The sequence below is a fragment of the Anopheles coustani genome, chromosome X (assembly GCF_943734705.1).
Source record: "Anopheles coustani chromosome X, idAnoCousDA_361_x.2, whole genome shotgun sequence".
NCBI lineage: Eukaryota > Metazoa > Arthropoda > Insecta > Diptera > Culicidae > Anopheles > Anopheles coustani.
The window spans coordinates 8,122,395-8,139,883 of NC_071290.1; the positions used below are offsets into that span (position 1 = coordinate 8,122,395).

At 49.8% G+C, this 17,489-nt stretch overlaps 1 protein-coding gene across 1 annotated transcript in view; it reads right to left on the reverse strand.

The window, feature by feature from the left end:
- LOC131269534 (all trans-polyprenyl-diphosphate synthase PDSS1) overlaps positions 1-17,489 on the reverse strand; it is a 44,309-nt gene that overhangs the window by 15,111 nt on the left and 11,709 nt on the right. Inside the window, exons 2-5 of the mRNA XM_058271948.1 lie at positions 8,626-8,778; positions 6,904-7,043; positions 4,679-4,820; positions 1,354-1,443 (exon numbers count right to left, since the gene is read on the reverse strand). Of these exons, the coding sequence (XP_058127931.1) occupies positions 1,354-1,443; positions 4,679-4,820; positions 6,904-7,043; positions 8,626-8,778 (525 nt within the window). The remainder of the gene's footprint in view (positions 1-1,353; positions 1,444-4,678; positions 4,821-6,903; positions 7,044-8,625; positions 8,779-17,489) is intronic.

The following is a 17,489-nucleotide window of genomic DNA, read 5'->3' on the forward strand; positions in this document are numbered from 1 at the left end:
GCAGACACACGTCAATGTCAATAAAGTTGCCTGGCGAGAACGATAGATGGAAGTTTTTATATATAAGCACAACATAGTTTTATTTTTATCGTCAATTAAAATTTGATAAAACTATTTTAACCTAGCGCTCATTTTACCCATTTCAATACCATTTCGCGTGTGAATGTTGTGGTATGGATTACGAAGACTGGAATATGCTTTCTCCACCAATAGTGCTCCCTGCTTTTGTGTCAAATGTTACATCCTCTAATTAGTTTGTTCGACACCGGATCGTTTCCAAAACCTTTTGGCACTCAAACTGTTTTTACAAATGAGAATGTGTCACAGGAATGTGGACGCATACGAGTTCTGTCATTGGCAACACAAACAAGCAGTCCGGTGTCAATGAGGAAATCAGGCAGGAGCAGCAGGAACTCAGCGGGAAAACGTTAAATAACAGTCAAGTGAAGGGCGAGCTTAAGAAACGGCTCAATCTGTAGCTCAAGCCAGGAAAGAGAAATGTCTCCCGTGTGGAGATGGACACACGCATACACAGATAGATTTTTTTTAAAATTCCTCAATTTAAGCGCAAGTGACGAATCTGGTAGACGGCGAAAGTGTCCCCGGAAACTCACACACGCACACACACACAAGGAGAGGCTTTTGGGATATGAAAATAATTGACCACAGAATCCCTTTTATCGGTTGAAGGTCACTTTGACAGGCGGAGTGCGGCTCCAAGTGGGGTTTTTAAAAGTAAACAAACCGCTGTCCGGAGTCAGCTCACTTCCGAGATCCGGTTTGGAGCAAAAATCGTCGGTAAAAGGGGATATATGCAGCAGGCAGGGCCGGGCAGAGCGACGAAAAGGAGCACCTGAGGGAAAGAAGGGTCGGAGTGCGAGGGGGGGGGAATGGAATTTTGTTTACACGTAACTGCGCTGCTGGCCCGTAGTAACGCAACTTTCACAAAATTCAAAGATGTCGCACCGCCGCACGCAACCTTCGCCACTTTCTCGCTCACTTTTGTGCCTCATAGTTTAGTACTTTCTCTCCCGCTTCCTCTGTTTTCCTCTCTTTTAACCTTAAGATTGGTTATCCTCTGCTTCTTGCGCGGTTTCAAAGTTCTTCCACGTTGCTTTGCTTCCTTATCGGAACACGTGCCAAACGAGTGCGCCCCGAAATCCCAGCTTGGTCCACACTTGGCGTTCCGCCTCGATCGCTCGCTTGCGCAATTTGCACCCATTTTGGCATACTTCGGCGAGCCCAATCGAGCGTTCCTCCTAATCATCATCAACATCATCATCATCATCATCACCATCGTCGCTCATCGAAAGTCGGAAAGCCCCGGTGGTTTCCCAAACCTCACCAACTCACCTGACTGAGAATGTGCGTAACGTCGTCGTGCTTCAGGCGGGCCAGCAGCATCGAGGCGACGGCAAGGATGTAGTCACCGGCCTGCGTCACCTGCGTGGAGAGGAGAAGAAAAACCGAAGCACAAGAAAGAAAAAAAAGGAAGTTAAGGATGCGAAATGAGCTCAGAGAAAACAAAAAAACCAAACGAAACGATGAAACCAGCAAACAACCGACATCGCCGTGTTAGATAACGATTGCTGACGCGATTATGAAATGTTCGATTGTGCTGCGAGTGATAACGTCAGGTGGGTGAGGGTTTTTGGACGAGGAGGAGGTTGTGTTTTTCTCGGTCTGCTCCCGACTATTCAGGGACTTTTTTTCCATTAACAAGGGGTTCAAGTTCGAGAACCTCATTAAGCGTAGATAAACCTATATTTTTTTCTATTTTTCTATATTTTTAACACATTTTTAACAAATAAAAAACTCTAAAGATATACTGAACATATTATTTTCAGGTATCTCGAATGATGCCGAGTAACATAAAAAAGAAGAAACAATTTCATGGACAACAAAAAGTGTGAGTAAAAATGACAACGGTCGAATAAACCGCTTGAGTAACTCGTGTAACAACGCAAGATACTAGATATAGAGATATAGATCCTTTTGATATTGCATTTTGCATATTTTTGAGGGCTTTTTTACTACAGTAGGTAACCCTCGGTATAGATTAAAAGCCAAAATGTAAGCAAACTGTCTTTATGACAGAAAAAAATCCGCTTGAAACAGGAATTGGAATGTTTCGTTTGATTTTTCAACAAATACGATTTGGCAGACGTAAAACTAACCCTGAAATGAGCCTAAGTTTGGCTAGGTAATTTTCAATCTACCATATTATGAAACACGAAAATACGAGGTATACAGTTTCGGTTCCTTAAATTAAAAATTACCGAAAGAATAGAACAAAGTAAATCCAATACTTCACATACAAACACCGCAAAGAAGTTATTGTGAATAAAGTGATTGGTTAGCATGAAATCACCTCGTGAGTTCGTGAGAAAATACATTTTGCCGACCTCTTAATTCGTGGGAATGGAGAATGCTCTCACTATCATTACTATTGTTGTTTTATGAAAACAACTACCCTAATTGAAACGGTTTAAGCAAGTCTTTGTTATCTTCGTTTTGCAATCTTTTGGTTTTTATTGTTATTTTAATTTCAATCAATTTTCTATTTCTTTAAATGTCTTTTGAATTTGTTTGAGCCAAGGCTTTTTTTCGAAACGGATTAGAATTATTTAATCTACCTCCTTTCAGATTGAAAATGATTACTTCAACTATATCAACGAAATGGCCGATCACTTTTTAAGCACAATTGAGCTTTTCTGTTCTACCATTTTAACTGTTCTTCTTCAAATACCGGGGTGTTGTGACGGTGTGGGTTTTTTTTTACAAAATTGCGCAAAAAATCACTTTGTTGGCAAAGTATGCAAATGTCGAGTGATTTGACAGGGTTTGTTTTTGTTTTGGAGCATTTGTTAATTACTCCTTGACGAGGGTGTTTTTATTTCGAGCTGACAATCGGTTTTGGGTTTCATTTGATTTTGCGGAGTTTGGTTCTTTATGAAGCGTGGATGAATTGCACCGATGTCAATTTTTGTAAAATATAACCCCTCTCCTCTAAATGATAACAATCTATACATATTCGAACGTCGTGACTTCCTGCCTTTCCCCTGCCGTGCGTAGCGGAGCAGAAGTACCGTCGAATTTACCGAAAAAACGAACAACCTATCGTTCAAACTGACCGTTGTTGTGTTGTGTTGCGTTCACAGGAGATTTCTCACCTGTTCCGCGATCGCGATTAGATTCCGCATTCTTACGGAACGGAAAAGATAAAAAAAACAACACAAAACACATACCACGCGGGCAGGACGTGTGGAATTTGTAAAACACGCCAAATCAAACGAAACATCCGCGTCTCGTCTCCCATCGGCGGGCATCTGTCATTCGTTCGTAAAACAGCCCCCGCCACGGCACCCACCGCACCGCGCAAATGCGATGCCAAAACCAAGGTCAGCACAGTTCCGGTGCGCCACGTCGCGCGGTTCGGGTTTCCTTTTTCTGTACGCGCAGAATACTTAACGAGCTTTGCTTAATTGCCAGCCGCCAGCGTCTGGACCGTGTCGTGCGCCCCCTAGTGCGGGTGCCTTCAGCTGCTATCCAGTACACATGTTTCGAAGCGGTTCCGTATTTCGGTCACGAATCGCCTGTTAATCGATCGTGTAGCAATGTTTTGCTGCAGAAACAACCGCTGAAGAGGGTCTCTGTTGTTTGGCGGCCTGGTTGGTGGTGGTGGTGGTTTACCCTCCTCGGTTCGTTTCGTATTTGACACAGCTGCGGAGGAGCAGTTCCCTGGAGTTGGCGGCGGACCGGTGCGAGTGCAGCCTGCGCATACGAAATCGGCAGCACGTAGAGATCGGGTCGGCAAATCCTTGCACCTAAATCATTCGCGATCGGATCTCGTTCCGCTGCGAAACGTGTCTTCCAGGTTAGAACTTCCAGGAATTGGCCAGCTGGCTCGGCGCGGAACGGATTGACGTCAAACCGATCCGAGCCCGTGGGCTGTAAACTGCCAAATATGTTGTTTAGCGCAGTATTCTCAGCGGGAATCGGCTTAAGCGTCAATTTAGTGTATTTTCCCAAAAACATGCCAGAACTAATTCCATGCGAAGTCCGAGAGAAGTTGGCGAATGTCCCACGCCAACCGGACTGAAAACCGGTCGAACGTTTGCCAAATTGACGTCAAAATCGAATTCGATTGCGAGTGGCGATAAAGTGGAGTCGCTTCCAAAATTAACAACCCCAAGCATATCAGCGAGAGGAGAGGATTCATTAGTTCCGACCGTGGAGTTCGCCCCGTTTGAAGACGGGTTCGCCAAGGTTGCTCTTTCCGCGCGGGAGGGAAGGTCCTCCATCGGGGATTGCGGTGGGTGGGGGGGGGGGGGGGGAGATTTTATTTGATTCTCCAACCGGCCGGCGCTACCCGACCTCAGATGTCCGCCGATGCGATGCAAATGAAAATTCAACACACAACTCCTTATCGGCGTTGAACCCATTCCGCGCAATGGCGGAAGTCTTCTGGCGCGCTTTGAACCGTCTGGCCTTGGGCGGCCGCCTCGACGCCTGGCAACCTTTGAATACATATTTGAGCTGGAGTTGGGGAATGGGAGGAAGGAGGGGGGACAAACATGGACCACTTTCCACCAGCGTGAGTTCATGAGGCTGGTACCTGAGTTTTCTGGACGCTAGGGGGAAGGAAACAATGAGAAGCAACACTTAGGACACTTACCTTTTTGTGGTTCCATAGGACGTTGACGCTCGGTTTGCCCCGTCTGGCGAATGACTGGTCGATAACGTCATCGTGCACTAGGCTGGCGGTGTGAATCATCTCCGAAATCATCGCTATCTGCCGCTGGGCGTTCACTATGTTGCTGTGTGCGGGTTGAGGAAAGAAGGTCAGAACGATGGCGAATAGGAGAAGTTACTTGTGCGGACTCCTAACTCCCAGGCGCAAAACGGGCCCTCGTCGACGGGTTGGCGACAGTTTGCCTGCCGCCTCAAATCCGGCATCCGTGTTCCATTCATTCATTCATACAACCCCTCATATATCCCCGCCACCTTCACCGGCGAGATCGATCTCCTCCGTCGAACTCGAGAGGATAGATCGACCGTCATCAGCGACCGCCGGATTAGCAGGCATTGACATTCCGCACCTCTAATCGAAACGAGAAACAAAAAACAAAAATGAAACAACCACAACCCGTCACCTGGTTCCGAAACAATCAGAATGGTGGTGTAGGAGCGGCGCACCAGAAGAAAGAAGATGGGCCCCCAATCTCCGCTTCATCAGGTGCGCTGCCGCTAAAAGGAACCTGACGAGCGCAGGAAGAGACACAGACCGACCGTCGTTGTCGTTGAAAAACCTGTTCGCTTTCAGCGGGCCATCGGCGGCAAAACGGTTTATGCAAATAATACTCGATCTCACCCCCCCGCTCCCTTCCCCTGTCACAGTTCCCTCCCTCTCTCTCTCTCTTCTCGCTTTGGTTTGGCCGCCACAGCCATTAGGAGGAGCGGTGGCCGCAAAATCTGCCCCACCGAAAAGGGGTGAAGATATGAATACTAATGCCCGAATAGGTTCATTATATTTAACGAATCCTTCCCGCAAGCTTATTCCCTTGGTTTTTTTTTATGGCCACCCTGGGACCCGGAGGGGAGGTGTCTTGAGCGTCCACCTGGCGACTCAACCCAGCCGAACCTGTTCGATATCGAGCCATTCTTTTCTCCGTTGGGATTTATCACCCGCAGCTAGGGATGAGCACCAAGAACTTTGAGCCAACTTTTGCGAGGGTGAGCCCTGTACCGATTCGGGTGGGAGGGGGGGTTCGGTTTTATGAATAATCATGAAACATCGTACGTTGATGGGTGTTCGAAATAGCACCGACCAAACCGAACGATATTGCTTTGGAGTCCCAGGCCCGAAGGGTTCGAATGTCCTCCGCTAAAGAGCTCTCCAAGAGCGCGCGGGACATGGGAGAGGTGCTGAGGGGGTGAGTATAATTTATTTGTCGCCAAACGATGCAAAAACCAGCATCGCACAAGGGAAAAGGGAGGGAAAGTGGCTCGAAAGAGTGGCCGCCATCTTCGATTCCACACCAGAAGTCCAATAAATATGGCGACTTTACGGTAACGATGACGACAGCGGGGGGGAGAGTGGGAGAGGGGGGGGGGGCTGGGAAAGGCGTTGATCATCGAACTACATCTTGGACCGCTCTGACGTCAAACGAATGTCCTCGAACCCGGTCGGTGTCGTTACGGAGACCATGGGAAGCCCAAATTACACCAACAGGATCACCTGACTCCGATTACAAAAAAGAACTAAAAAAACCCACCCGATAATGCCTCACCGTCCACTCCGGACAGCTCCGGTTCCATCCGAGTCAGGATCGTGTCAAGGACAAAAAGAGAGCAACCAGAACTGCAAGCTCTCGAAGCCTCCTCCTCATTCGCTGGCGCAATGACGCAAATCTTCGACCATCCCCTGGGGTCTTAGAGATTATCAGACTTTCCGAATTCATTCTCGCTTCGAATGTTTCTAGCTTTTCCGAGCTCAGCAAACAGTTCTCACCAAATTCTGAGATGCCTCACCACATCCGCAATGCATCCAAGCCATCCGGCGTCGCTAACTACCAGTGTAATGGAGTCATTCCTAGTCATCCCAATGTCGCGCGGGGCCCTCTGCAGTCACGTCGACGCCCGATGAGTCGAAAGCGATGCGCTTGCACAAGGCCATCCCGCGCGAGGGGTGCGAATAATCGAACAGGTCGGGATGAGGGAAATCCCCTCCCCCCGGAACAGGTTATGGTAGCCCCTGGAAGCCGTTGACTTCTTGCACGCACACGCCGGTTCAAGGTGCGAGCGCAAACTGCAGCTGACCCGCGAGCGATCGCGCATCACCTCGCCGCCGTCCCCCGTCGCCCCCCCATTTTCGTTAGAAGTTTTGTGACCCGCACGTACCTGTTTTCGTTGTGCATGTGATAGTTGAGTGCCTTCGCCATCAGCATCGCCACCATCGGCCGGAATGCTTTGCCCTGCCCGTCGAAGTAGTAGACGGCGATTTTGTTCAGTTCCGGGTGGTTCGTCGCACGGCTGATTTCCTGCACGGAGATATAAAGAGAGAGAGAGAAAGAGAGAGAGAGAGAGGGGGAATGGGGGGAAAGAGAAAGACAGATAATGAGAAACGGAATCGGCGGAGGCGCATTTTATTGTCTACAAATTAAAGCATGAACTTTACTATAGTGCCCTTTTCACTGAGTGGAAGAGAGCCAAGGCTAGGAAGACGCAGGATAACCTGTTTAAAGCCCTGCGTACAGGCGCAGGATGGGTGAACGACCGATGGTTGTAGCTGGGAAAGTCCCGATGATAGTATGACCCTGAAAGGTGATCGCGCAAGTGATCGCGCAAGTGACGCGATATCCTCGTCGACATCTCCTCGGTATCGAGCTCAGAGGACAGTACTCAGCGGATGACCGTGACACGACGGTTGACTGTTGACAGCACGCCATAGGCCACACCTTTGACCTTGCGCCTAATGTGCGCTTCTCCGGGGGAGTCCACGGCCGTTGGCCGAATTCCTCCCAAGTTTTTTGGACAACGGCGGCATCACCTTTTGGGCATCAGATGTTGGCGAGGACTAAAAAGAGGCAGACTTGCGGCGCACTCGGAAGAGCACGCGGAAATGCCGCAAAAACATCCTTCGGCATGGATGAAGCAATGAGTGGCAGTGGTCTTGTGTGCTATAAGCACACTCCAGTCGCCACCGCGTGGCGTGGCTGACATTGAATCACCGCTGAGGCGTCGGGTCGACCGAGGCACCAACCGTTCGATACTGGTGTGTCAATGTTGCATAACAGAGGCACGGGTGAGAGCGCTCTAGCGCTTCTTAGTGCCCACGACAGAGAAGGAAAAACAAGCCGCCATGAATAATTTGATAAAGACGATAAGCTAAGGCGCGGGGCTGGGCCCATCGATGCCCACGGGGTGTTGTCATCCATTAATTTATGGATGTTGGATTTGATTGTGTTGCTGTTGTGTTCCATTCTACTGGGCCGCATTTTGCAAACGCACCGATGCAATCGATGCCTGCAGAGGGATCTAGTGGAAGTGGGCACCTGTCACACGCCCATCTGTTAGTACATCACCGAGGTCTGCGCACACCTGCTTGCTAGGTGATGCCCAGCGTTTCCAAATGCCGCCAGAGCAAATGCGAACACAAACCGTCTCTCGTCGTTGGTTCGGTGAGGAAAATTGATAAACGGCGTTGTGAAGACGCCACAAAGCCGCAAGAAACCGCGCCAGGGAAGGTGAATAGAAGTCAGGGTAGAAAGGCAGGTATCATCATCTACATCATCATCATGATGCGCGTTCAGTCCGACCGTCCTCGATCGATTGATTTCGAAACATTGGTCAACAGCGACGGTGCGACCACCATTCATCGATCCCATTAGGTCGGCTCGATCGAGTGGTCACCGTCCTCCAATAGGAGGAGGCGACCAATCATAAAACGCCGCAAATTGGTAAACTTCACCGCTGCAACCGCGTTAACGGGTGGTAAAATATGAAGATGTCGTAGCAACCGATTCCCTGCACGGTCACGAAATTTTCTGTTACTTTTTTTGGGGGGCGCCAAACGCGATCCGGGGCGAATAGTGGTGGAAAAGGTCTGAGGTCGTAACTCACCTGCCTGATGTCTTCGAAGATGTATTTTAGCTCGTCGTCCAGCAGAATGTATGGGTCGATGTTGTACTCCCGTATCGGGCCGGCCGGTTGCTGTGTGTGCACGGAGCTGTAGCCTCGCATGCAGGGGTGAAGGTTTGCGATGGAGCTGCATTTCTGGAAGAGCGGAGAAGAGACGGACGGTTAGAGACTGGGGCCAGAAGACGGGGGAGGGAGGCTGTGTGAATCCGGCAATTAGCACATCAAAGACCTAGGCGTAGGTCCTGCAAAGAAGCATCCTCCGGATGAGCGGCGGAGCTCATCAGTCATCGTAATACAGCGTTAGCTGCCCGACCCAACCACAAGGGATAGACATTCAGAAGACGAGGATGAAGAAGCAACGGATGAAGAAGAAGTCGCATCTCGAATGGCGATAAAGCCCACGCTCCTCATTTTGGGGGCCTTTGAACTCGGTCCTTTGATAGAAGTTGGGAAGGGGCTCTCTGCTGGAATCCGCCAAGAGATATCCGGTAGGTTCCATCGAGCATCTTCGCCGAGTTCTTAGGCCCTCGGGGCGGAGGACGCTGTCTCACGCTGTTTTTGGTTTTTTTCCTTCCTCCCGTTTTGGAAGGCAAGAAATCAGCTAGAAACAAGATGGTCCCCTCCGATAGCGCTGATTGGTTGTCGTTAGGGTATACAGTTTTATTTGACATTCTTACAACGGCCCACAACACATTACGACCAACTGCTGGGAGGGTCCGGTTTGGTGTGCTGAGCGCCCCAAACACACACCGGGCTCGAGTAGAATGGTAAAAGTCACCAACTGGCTTGGTGTCGCCCGGTGTCGATATATCCGCAAGCGAGCCCCGAAGGGCTGCGCGAACTTGCCATTTGCTAGAAGCATCTTAAATTATGCGATACCGGGAACACCTGAACCTACCGCCGAAAGCGCGGTGCGTTGGAAAGCATGAAGCGGCAACGCACATAAATTAAAGAGAAGAGAGGTTTGAAACAAAAAAAAAAACACAAAGACCCACAAGATACACGTGGCCCGTGTAGCCCGTCCGATCCAGTATCCAGTCCGGGCCGCTTCCACGCAGAACGTTCGCAATGGTGATAGGCGCTGGAATTTGGAGAACCAAAATCGGCACGCACACCAAACCTCAGCTGACCATTTTTTAACGTTTTTCTTCGTAATTTAACGTCGTTCATCCGGTTTACCATATCTTCCGCCGCAAGGAAAACGTATCTTTGGGGGGGAGAGTGAGGACCTGGCAGAATGTCACTCTACATGGGTCTAAAGGTCACCGCTACTTCCAGCCAGCAGTTGCCGATTGTGGCAAGAGCATCGGAGCGGTGCGTCAATTATACCAAGCAGGTATACAAATGAGACCACACATTCGAAAGCGAGGCCCATCAAACGCTATCTACCAAATCAAATCCTCCTCCAACACAGCTCGCGTCCTCGTCGCCCATCCCCGGGTCCAAAACAAAAAAAAAACTTCAAGGGAAAACCACGCCAGCTTCAGCTTCAGACAGACAGACAGCCGGACAGACAGGCAGGCAGGCACACCGGTTCGAGCCGGGGGAGCTGCGTGAACTAGTTTTTCCAGTTTTGGGCCACCGCTGAGGCGGCGAAAACGCTTTGCCCCACTGACGACGGAGGAGTGCGGAGTTTAAAGAGACGCGTACCAAACGCCGCGCGCTCTCGGCTTGGAATCCGAACGGAGGCACGCACGCGTGTTCTTGAACCTACTCCTATCTACCCGCCCCCCCCCGTTGGCCAGCTCCTTCGCTTCCTCCTTTGGGGCGGTCCACTGCAAAGCCAGTTTGAGCAGAAGACTTTGGTTTGTGTGTGGACACCGAGTAATCGATCGCGTTTGTTCGAGTGCCCTACTTGCCTCGTTACGTGCGCAACTTGCGTTAGACAAGGCTCCGGAGGCAACTCGGCATAGGCTTCCGAGGTACAAACGCAGGCGGGACGTAGCCTGCCAAGTGCGCAGTAGTTCTCGCTAGCCCACGACATCTCTCCCGGAGAAGGCACAGAACCTGGTTGCGCGTTAGGTTGGTACCAATACCATATACCAGCGGACGGTCGGTTCGGTTCCGGAACGTCCTTGAGCACAATGGCGATGCAGGTGTCGGAGCAGCGATTTGCATACACTGACCATTTGCACCGTTTTACCACGTACCTTTATTTGGAACGTGTGCGAACACCTCCGTGTTGGTCTCGGCAACTTTCTTCTTATGCCTCAATTTGCCGGAGCGGTGCGTGCCAGCGACCCCGGTCACGCACTCGCTGTAAGGTGCTTTGCTACCAGCTATGGTTGATGCTCTTCCTACTCTTCCTACTTCACCTGCTGCTGTTACTTCCCCACAGGAGGCGCGAATTACAACATGCATCCAACCACCCCCCGCCAGGAAGCGGAAAGGAACTTCCGCGGGGAAGCGTCTTCAGTTCCGCGGCATATCCAACCAGGCGTGACAAAACGGACCCAGCTCTGGACGCGTCATATAGGACCGAATGTTTAAAACCATCGGTCCACCGGAACACCGGAAAGAGTGACAAAACCAAAATGAATTTGTGTATGCGAAACAAGTCCTCCCCCGCTCCCACCCCCACACTCCCTCGCCACTCCTATGCGTATGTGTGTGAAGGAAAGGGGGTGAACGAAAGTGAGCACGTAATTGAACAGTGTGGCACAAGCGCGCGCACCGAAGGAAAGCAAATGGAAGCGGCAAAGGCAGCAATCTTTCGAATCAGACGGACGAAACCGAACATTAAATTGAAGATAATAAAAAAATCGAAAAAAAATTAAAACAAAAACCAACCCAACTTGAAAATAATAAAAAAAACAGGCGGGCGTGCGAGCGCGCGAACGCAGTTGAAAAGAGAAAGTCGTACGTTTTGTACGGCGCGAGCCAACATGGCATCGATATCCGCGCGTCCCAATGAACAACCTGATGTGGTGTGAATGTGTGTGTGTGTGCGTACATGCCATCGGGACACGATCCATCGATTTGCCGATGGGCTAAGTAGTCGATGTTAATGATGCTGACGCACTGTAAAGAAACACTTACGTATCCAAAACAAAAGAAGACATTAACACGAGACCATCTGTAGCTTTGCTTTGTTCCTATGAGTTCTTCACGACGACCTTCCCTACAAACTACCCCTAACCTAACCCCACCATTCCTTCCACTAACACACACACATTTTGCATGGCCTTCACCTTCCCTAGTGGCAATGCACTCATGAGAAGGGTTACATTCTGTTAATCTCGACACGGACCAGCAAGATGGGAACTTTCCTTCCATGCAGGATACCACCCAAGGTACGGTACCTATTCTGACAATCAGTCAACTTCCTTACGCTCAAACTGAACAACATGCTAAAGAAAAGCTTGATTTCATTTTTGTCACGACTTGTTGAGACAGCGTCTAATATCGCTTGATTTTTAAATTATTCTCATCGTCAACACTATCTGTTAATTTGTTTTGCATCAAAGTGATGCGATTGAGGTCATTCCGAGATATCGGCGACTTTCTCGACGCAGTTTGTCAAAATCCGATGCAAAATGTAAACAAGAACCCACACCGCGTCGTTTTGAGGCTGGTGTCAGTGCTCTGTCGAACGATAGTGTATAGGGACTTGACAGATGGAATCGGTCCTGTGATTTTTTGTCGTAACCGATTTTATCTGTCAACTAAACTGGATTTCATAAACGCGAAATTGAGGTTCTTACGACAAAGCACTGCCACCAGACTCTCACCGGGTCGCTAACGTCGTTATCACCCACGTCAAGTTCTCACCGCAGTTCAATACCTTGTTGTTCACTTTTCAGATGGGATTATGACAAGCCGTGTCGAAAATGCTCAAATATGCAAGGGACGTCGATCTAGAGAATCCAGCTGATCGTGTCTTCCCAACGAGCCTTTGACAGCTTATTCAGCTAGGTCCGGCTTTGAGTTTTTAACGACCGCTTGCATCAGTGCAGTGTTGCGTCTGCTGTTCATAAGTTTTACTGTTTTAAATGAGTTTGGAAGTTCTTGTTTTCATTAGTTCTCGGTAGTTTTCGTGCCTAGGAAGTGGAGTATGATCATCATCGGCAGCACCGGTGGTGTTCTGGATGTTCGAAATAGTGCTACCTCCGTCGATTGGCAAACTCAGTGGTCACCCTTTCAAGGTATATACAACACCCAGCTAATGTTGACAACATGGATGAATAGGTCTTTCAAATAGAAGATTGATGGAACCTTATTGGGTAGCTCATTGAGCCACTCATTCACTGGGTGTTTCACAGTTCCTTTGCTCGTTGGGTTTAACTTTTTTAGAATGGATTAGAACAGATCGCTTCTAAAGCTGATTTCGTGTCGTACTGAATAACCGCAAATTAAAGCTTTTCCTAGGAGCGAGGGCAACAAGCCTTTCCCTTGGCCGGCGATGTGCCTCGAAATGCGGGTCCTTTTGTAACACCTCGTTCGATTTACTTACGGGAACTGTAAAAACTAATTATTAACTGTACGTCCATAACTTTCTAACGGCACGCCATACAAAGAGCGATATCGGCGGCCAAGGGAAGGGGGGGGGGGGGGGGGGGAGGTGAAAGAAATGTGGGGCGAAATAACAGCAGCAACAAACGTAAAGTACAATTTTCATAGGTTTCTCTCCTACGGGGCGCCGTGAGTGTTTTCGCTAATGCAAAAGCCACCGTAAATTGGTTGCACGTGAACGATGCTTCCTCCGACTTGATTACGAACACTCGCATAATTAGAGCCATTTGTGGCTGCCTGATGATTGTTTCGCTTTTTCATGCATTTGTTTTCTTTTGCTTTTATTGTTTTTCTTTTCTTTTTATTGTAATGCAACCAGAGACAGTTTGGTTGTGTGTATGAGAGTTTGGAGTGGTAAAAACTTTTAATTTCGCACAATAATAGCTTTTCGTTTCCGCTTCACCATCTGGTGCAAGGATGGGTTGTTGTTTGTTTTTTTTTTTTGTTTACTTGTAGCCACAGATGGGATTGGCACAATTGACACAATCTAGGGTGAGAGAAGCGCGAGAGAACCACTGGTCTCAGATGAAGTGGTCACCGACCAAGCTGTCCACCATCGCCAGTTCGATCGGTGCACATCAAAATGTGATAAACTGAAGCACATCTTGAGCAACCAAGCACTCAAGCTCCGGTAGAGTAAACAATCGCCCCAACCTAAAAACTTCTCCGCGGATGGGAGCCTAATCGAACGGAGGAAACAGAAGCGAAGAAGCCGAGAGAGAGAGAGAGAGAGCAAGGGATGGAGATTGCCTGAAGGACGTTTTGGTGGCTTGACCGCTGAAGTTTCTCCACTCGCGATGGCGACAGGGTACGGCCCCTGCCACCGTGGCCATCTTCAATCTCATCGTGCCGATCCGTCGTTATCATATCGCACGATCCGGTGGAATTTGACGACGGCCGCTTACGCAACCGTATTAAAAAGTCGGTTTCCAAATCGCACGCCACACCGAGGACGAGGGGGTTTTTAATAACTTCGATCCGGCCGAACGAGTATTTGTTCGTTCCGTTCCGTTCCGTTCCGTTCCGTTCCGATCCGTGCCGTCTGCGGTAGTGGTGGTGGTTGGTTGTTTTTGTGTTGTGCCCTTCCCATCCAGTAGCCATCGGCAACAGTGAAGCGTTCGGTAAACTGCACCTGAACGACAAAATTACGGGGGAGATGGCGTCTGCGTTGTGCAGTAGACCCCCGAGGTTGGTACACGCTGGTGCTGATTGCATCAACATCGCGGTGCTTCCTGGCCGATTGGCGACGACTATCATTGCCGATGACGATGATGATGGTTGGTGATGATGGTGATCGACCCAGGGCCGTGACTGCGCCGCATTGGCGCGCTTGGATGCGCGCTCTTTGCGATCAATCGCGAATCGCGGTGGCCTAGAAACGAAATACGATACCGACGCCGATACCGACGGAACGGGGAGTTGCAAAATGGAATTTCAACTTCGCGAAACCCTGCGAGGATACCGTTAGGGGGCGCACGCGCTCGATCCCATCCATAACCGGCACAACCACACACACACACACACACACACACACCACGGGAGCAAAACGGCACCTGCCAAACGAGTCCAGTGCAGGCCAAAGTGGCACACAGCCAGAAACACACGCATGGAAACCCCCCGGTCCCGGGCCATCGGCCCGTCAAAAACCCAAAGGAAAAGAACGCCCGGGAGGTGAACCGGGAAGGAGAGAAATGGGGCGAATCGAATGTGGCGCACGGTGCGACACAAAAACGAAGTTGCTCAGCATACGCTGCTCCGCCGCATTCAGCTGAGGTAATCCAGCTGAGGCGAATGAGCTGCGGCAGCAGTGATTCTCAACCGCATGTGTCAAAACTAAACAAATACCTCACACTCCCGGCATCTAATAACCGAAACATCCACCCCTCAAACACGTTCGGTACAATTGCCATACATACATGCCATTTGTACGGTTCAACAGAAACCCTAGATAAAACTCCATATCTGTTTGCATTGCTCCAGAGAAGAAATACATACCTCCAGAAAATGCATGCAACATTCCATTATATGATTGCACAATTCAAGAGCTGGCTTATGTTATACCACAGCCGATTTGAAACATTCCACCAACTGATTCAAGTGTTCGATTAAATGATTCGAATCCCTTGAATCTTGAAGCTGCTATAACTACACTTAAACATATGGGTCGCTGTGGGTTGAAGGATTGTCTTTAACTATGTGTTGCGTCACCCACATTTTGGTGACACACTTGTTCTCTTTAAAGCATCCCAAATAAGATATATGCAATCCTTCTAGGATATTGATCAACAAACTAAATGTTCCCCTGAACCATACACTTTCAACATACGCAAGCGTCAAGAAGATTTAGAGTAGTTTTTGGTGATTTCAATCAAACCGATGACGAAGAGGTTGAGAATCTCTGACCCTGCAGTTTCGGGACAGCTTATCCCACGCGGCCCGATTTCTACAGCACTAGCTCAGGGTGTCAGTTTCGTTCGAGATCTGCAGCTACCCCGCGAGATGCTGCACCCATACGACAAAGTGGTCCTGAGAGGCTGACGCGACGCTGCGGTTGAGGCAAGTGGAAACTCACCCACCGTGAAGCCGAGAGAGTGTCGACCATGCCATACCCAATCGAATCTGCCTCCTAGGCCACCCTCTTCTCCCCCCCCCCCCCCCCCCCCCTTCCACTCCTCATTCCTGGTTTACGAGGGTAAACGAAAGCGAAACTGAACCACATACACACACGCAAATGGACAAACAGGTAGGACCAACCTGTTTTCCACCGGCATAGGCTGTGCAGGCGTTGCAGCACCCCAACGTGCGGACACACGACACCGTCAACATCGACCATTTCGATATAACGGTGGTTGGGGACGGCATTGCAGGCATTGCCATGCCACAAGTTGCTCGCGATTTAATTAGCCTCACTCCTCAGCCGTAGCGTACTCGTGGTCGTCGTACATAATCTCTCGAATTGTGGCAGTTTGGAGCTGTTGGAGCTGTGCGAATTCGTAGCCAAAGCCAAACAAAGCCTACCGCGACATGATTCAGTAGGACGACGGCTCGCTTTAACTTGTAAGGAAGCACTTTCAGCGTTACAATCGCTATATTGCGCGCTGCAGCTCTCCGATTGTGGAGGAAGTTCAAGGCTAGATGTCAGGGATCGCTAGCGCACTAGAGTTCACGGGTTTAAGTAACGCTGTTGCGCTCCCTCCGAACCCCGGACTCTACTGCAACATGCACCTGAACCAATTTTGATGATGCAGCTCACTGCATTGGCCAACTCCTCCAGCTGGATCGTCTACGTAGTGCTGACGGTGCAGATATAAATCTTCCACGTCGGTCCCAAATGGTCCGTCGATCGGAGGCGACGATAAATCACCCTCCACAAAGGCCACACATATGCGAGGTTGCGCTTTGATTGCGTTTTACATCACCGTTCTGTCTGTGCCTCTCTGTGTTGACCCCTCCAAACATATCGGATGAGTCCGTCAATAGTTCGTGACGTTCGGCAGCAGTCGACCCCTCGCTGGAGCGTGCGTTGAGCGAGCCCAGATGTAATTTCCTGATCGTTGAAGGTCCCGGAGGACGTGGAGTGTGCAGCGACAAGTGGAGGCAAATTGGCAATGAACTATTGGCGAGATGTAGTGGGATGTCCTCTACCATGCCATTGGCATGAACGTAGGCAGACATTGAGATTTTGGATGTTTTTTTTGGATTCGGATCGGAACCGGCAGGTAACGGATGCTGCATGTAGCGAGGTACAAGGACATTATACAAGGGATCATTAGCTCCATCAATCCATCCAAACTCGAACGGAACGTTTGCGGAAGCAAAACAATAGGTTCGGAAAAGCTCATTCCTGCGTGACGTTTCGCTGACCTAGCTAGATGGTCATCCAGCGCTCAGTACACACCGCGTCGAACACGGTGGCAGAGATTATTGAAAGCAGCACTAAACACACGACGCACACATCATTATGGAAGACGAATGCCGAGGAGCACTAGAGCGTCCAGGTCCGGCAGTGGTAGTCCGCCCATACGAGCGATAGTCGATCGCTGGAGAAAGCCTTCGACTAGAATTCCAACGAGGCCTCCGCCTCGTCGACCGCTTATGCCAAGCACGGTAGCCAGGACCGGGGTGTAGGGGATGGGTTTTCCCGCCAATCTAGGCGTAACGCCAGCACCGAACGTGCCCGGACTTTACGAGCGCTAGAGGGCGGTGTTGCACGCGCTATATCCTTCGTGCTGTGCAGCGTGGTTTGCATGCGCTAACAGGAGGACCTACGGGAGCGCGAACCGCACTGCCGAACCGAAAAAACCAAAAATCCCAACTCCACTTCGCCACTGAGA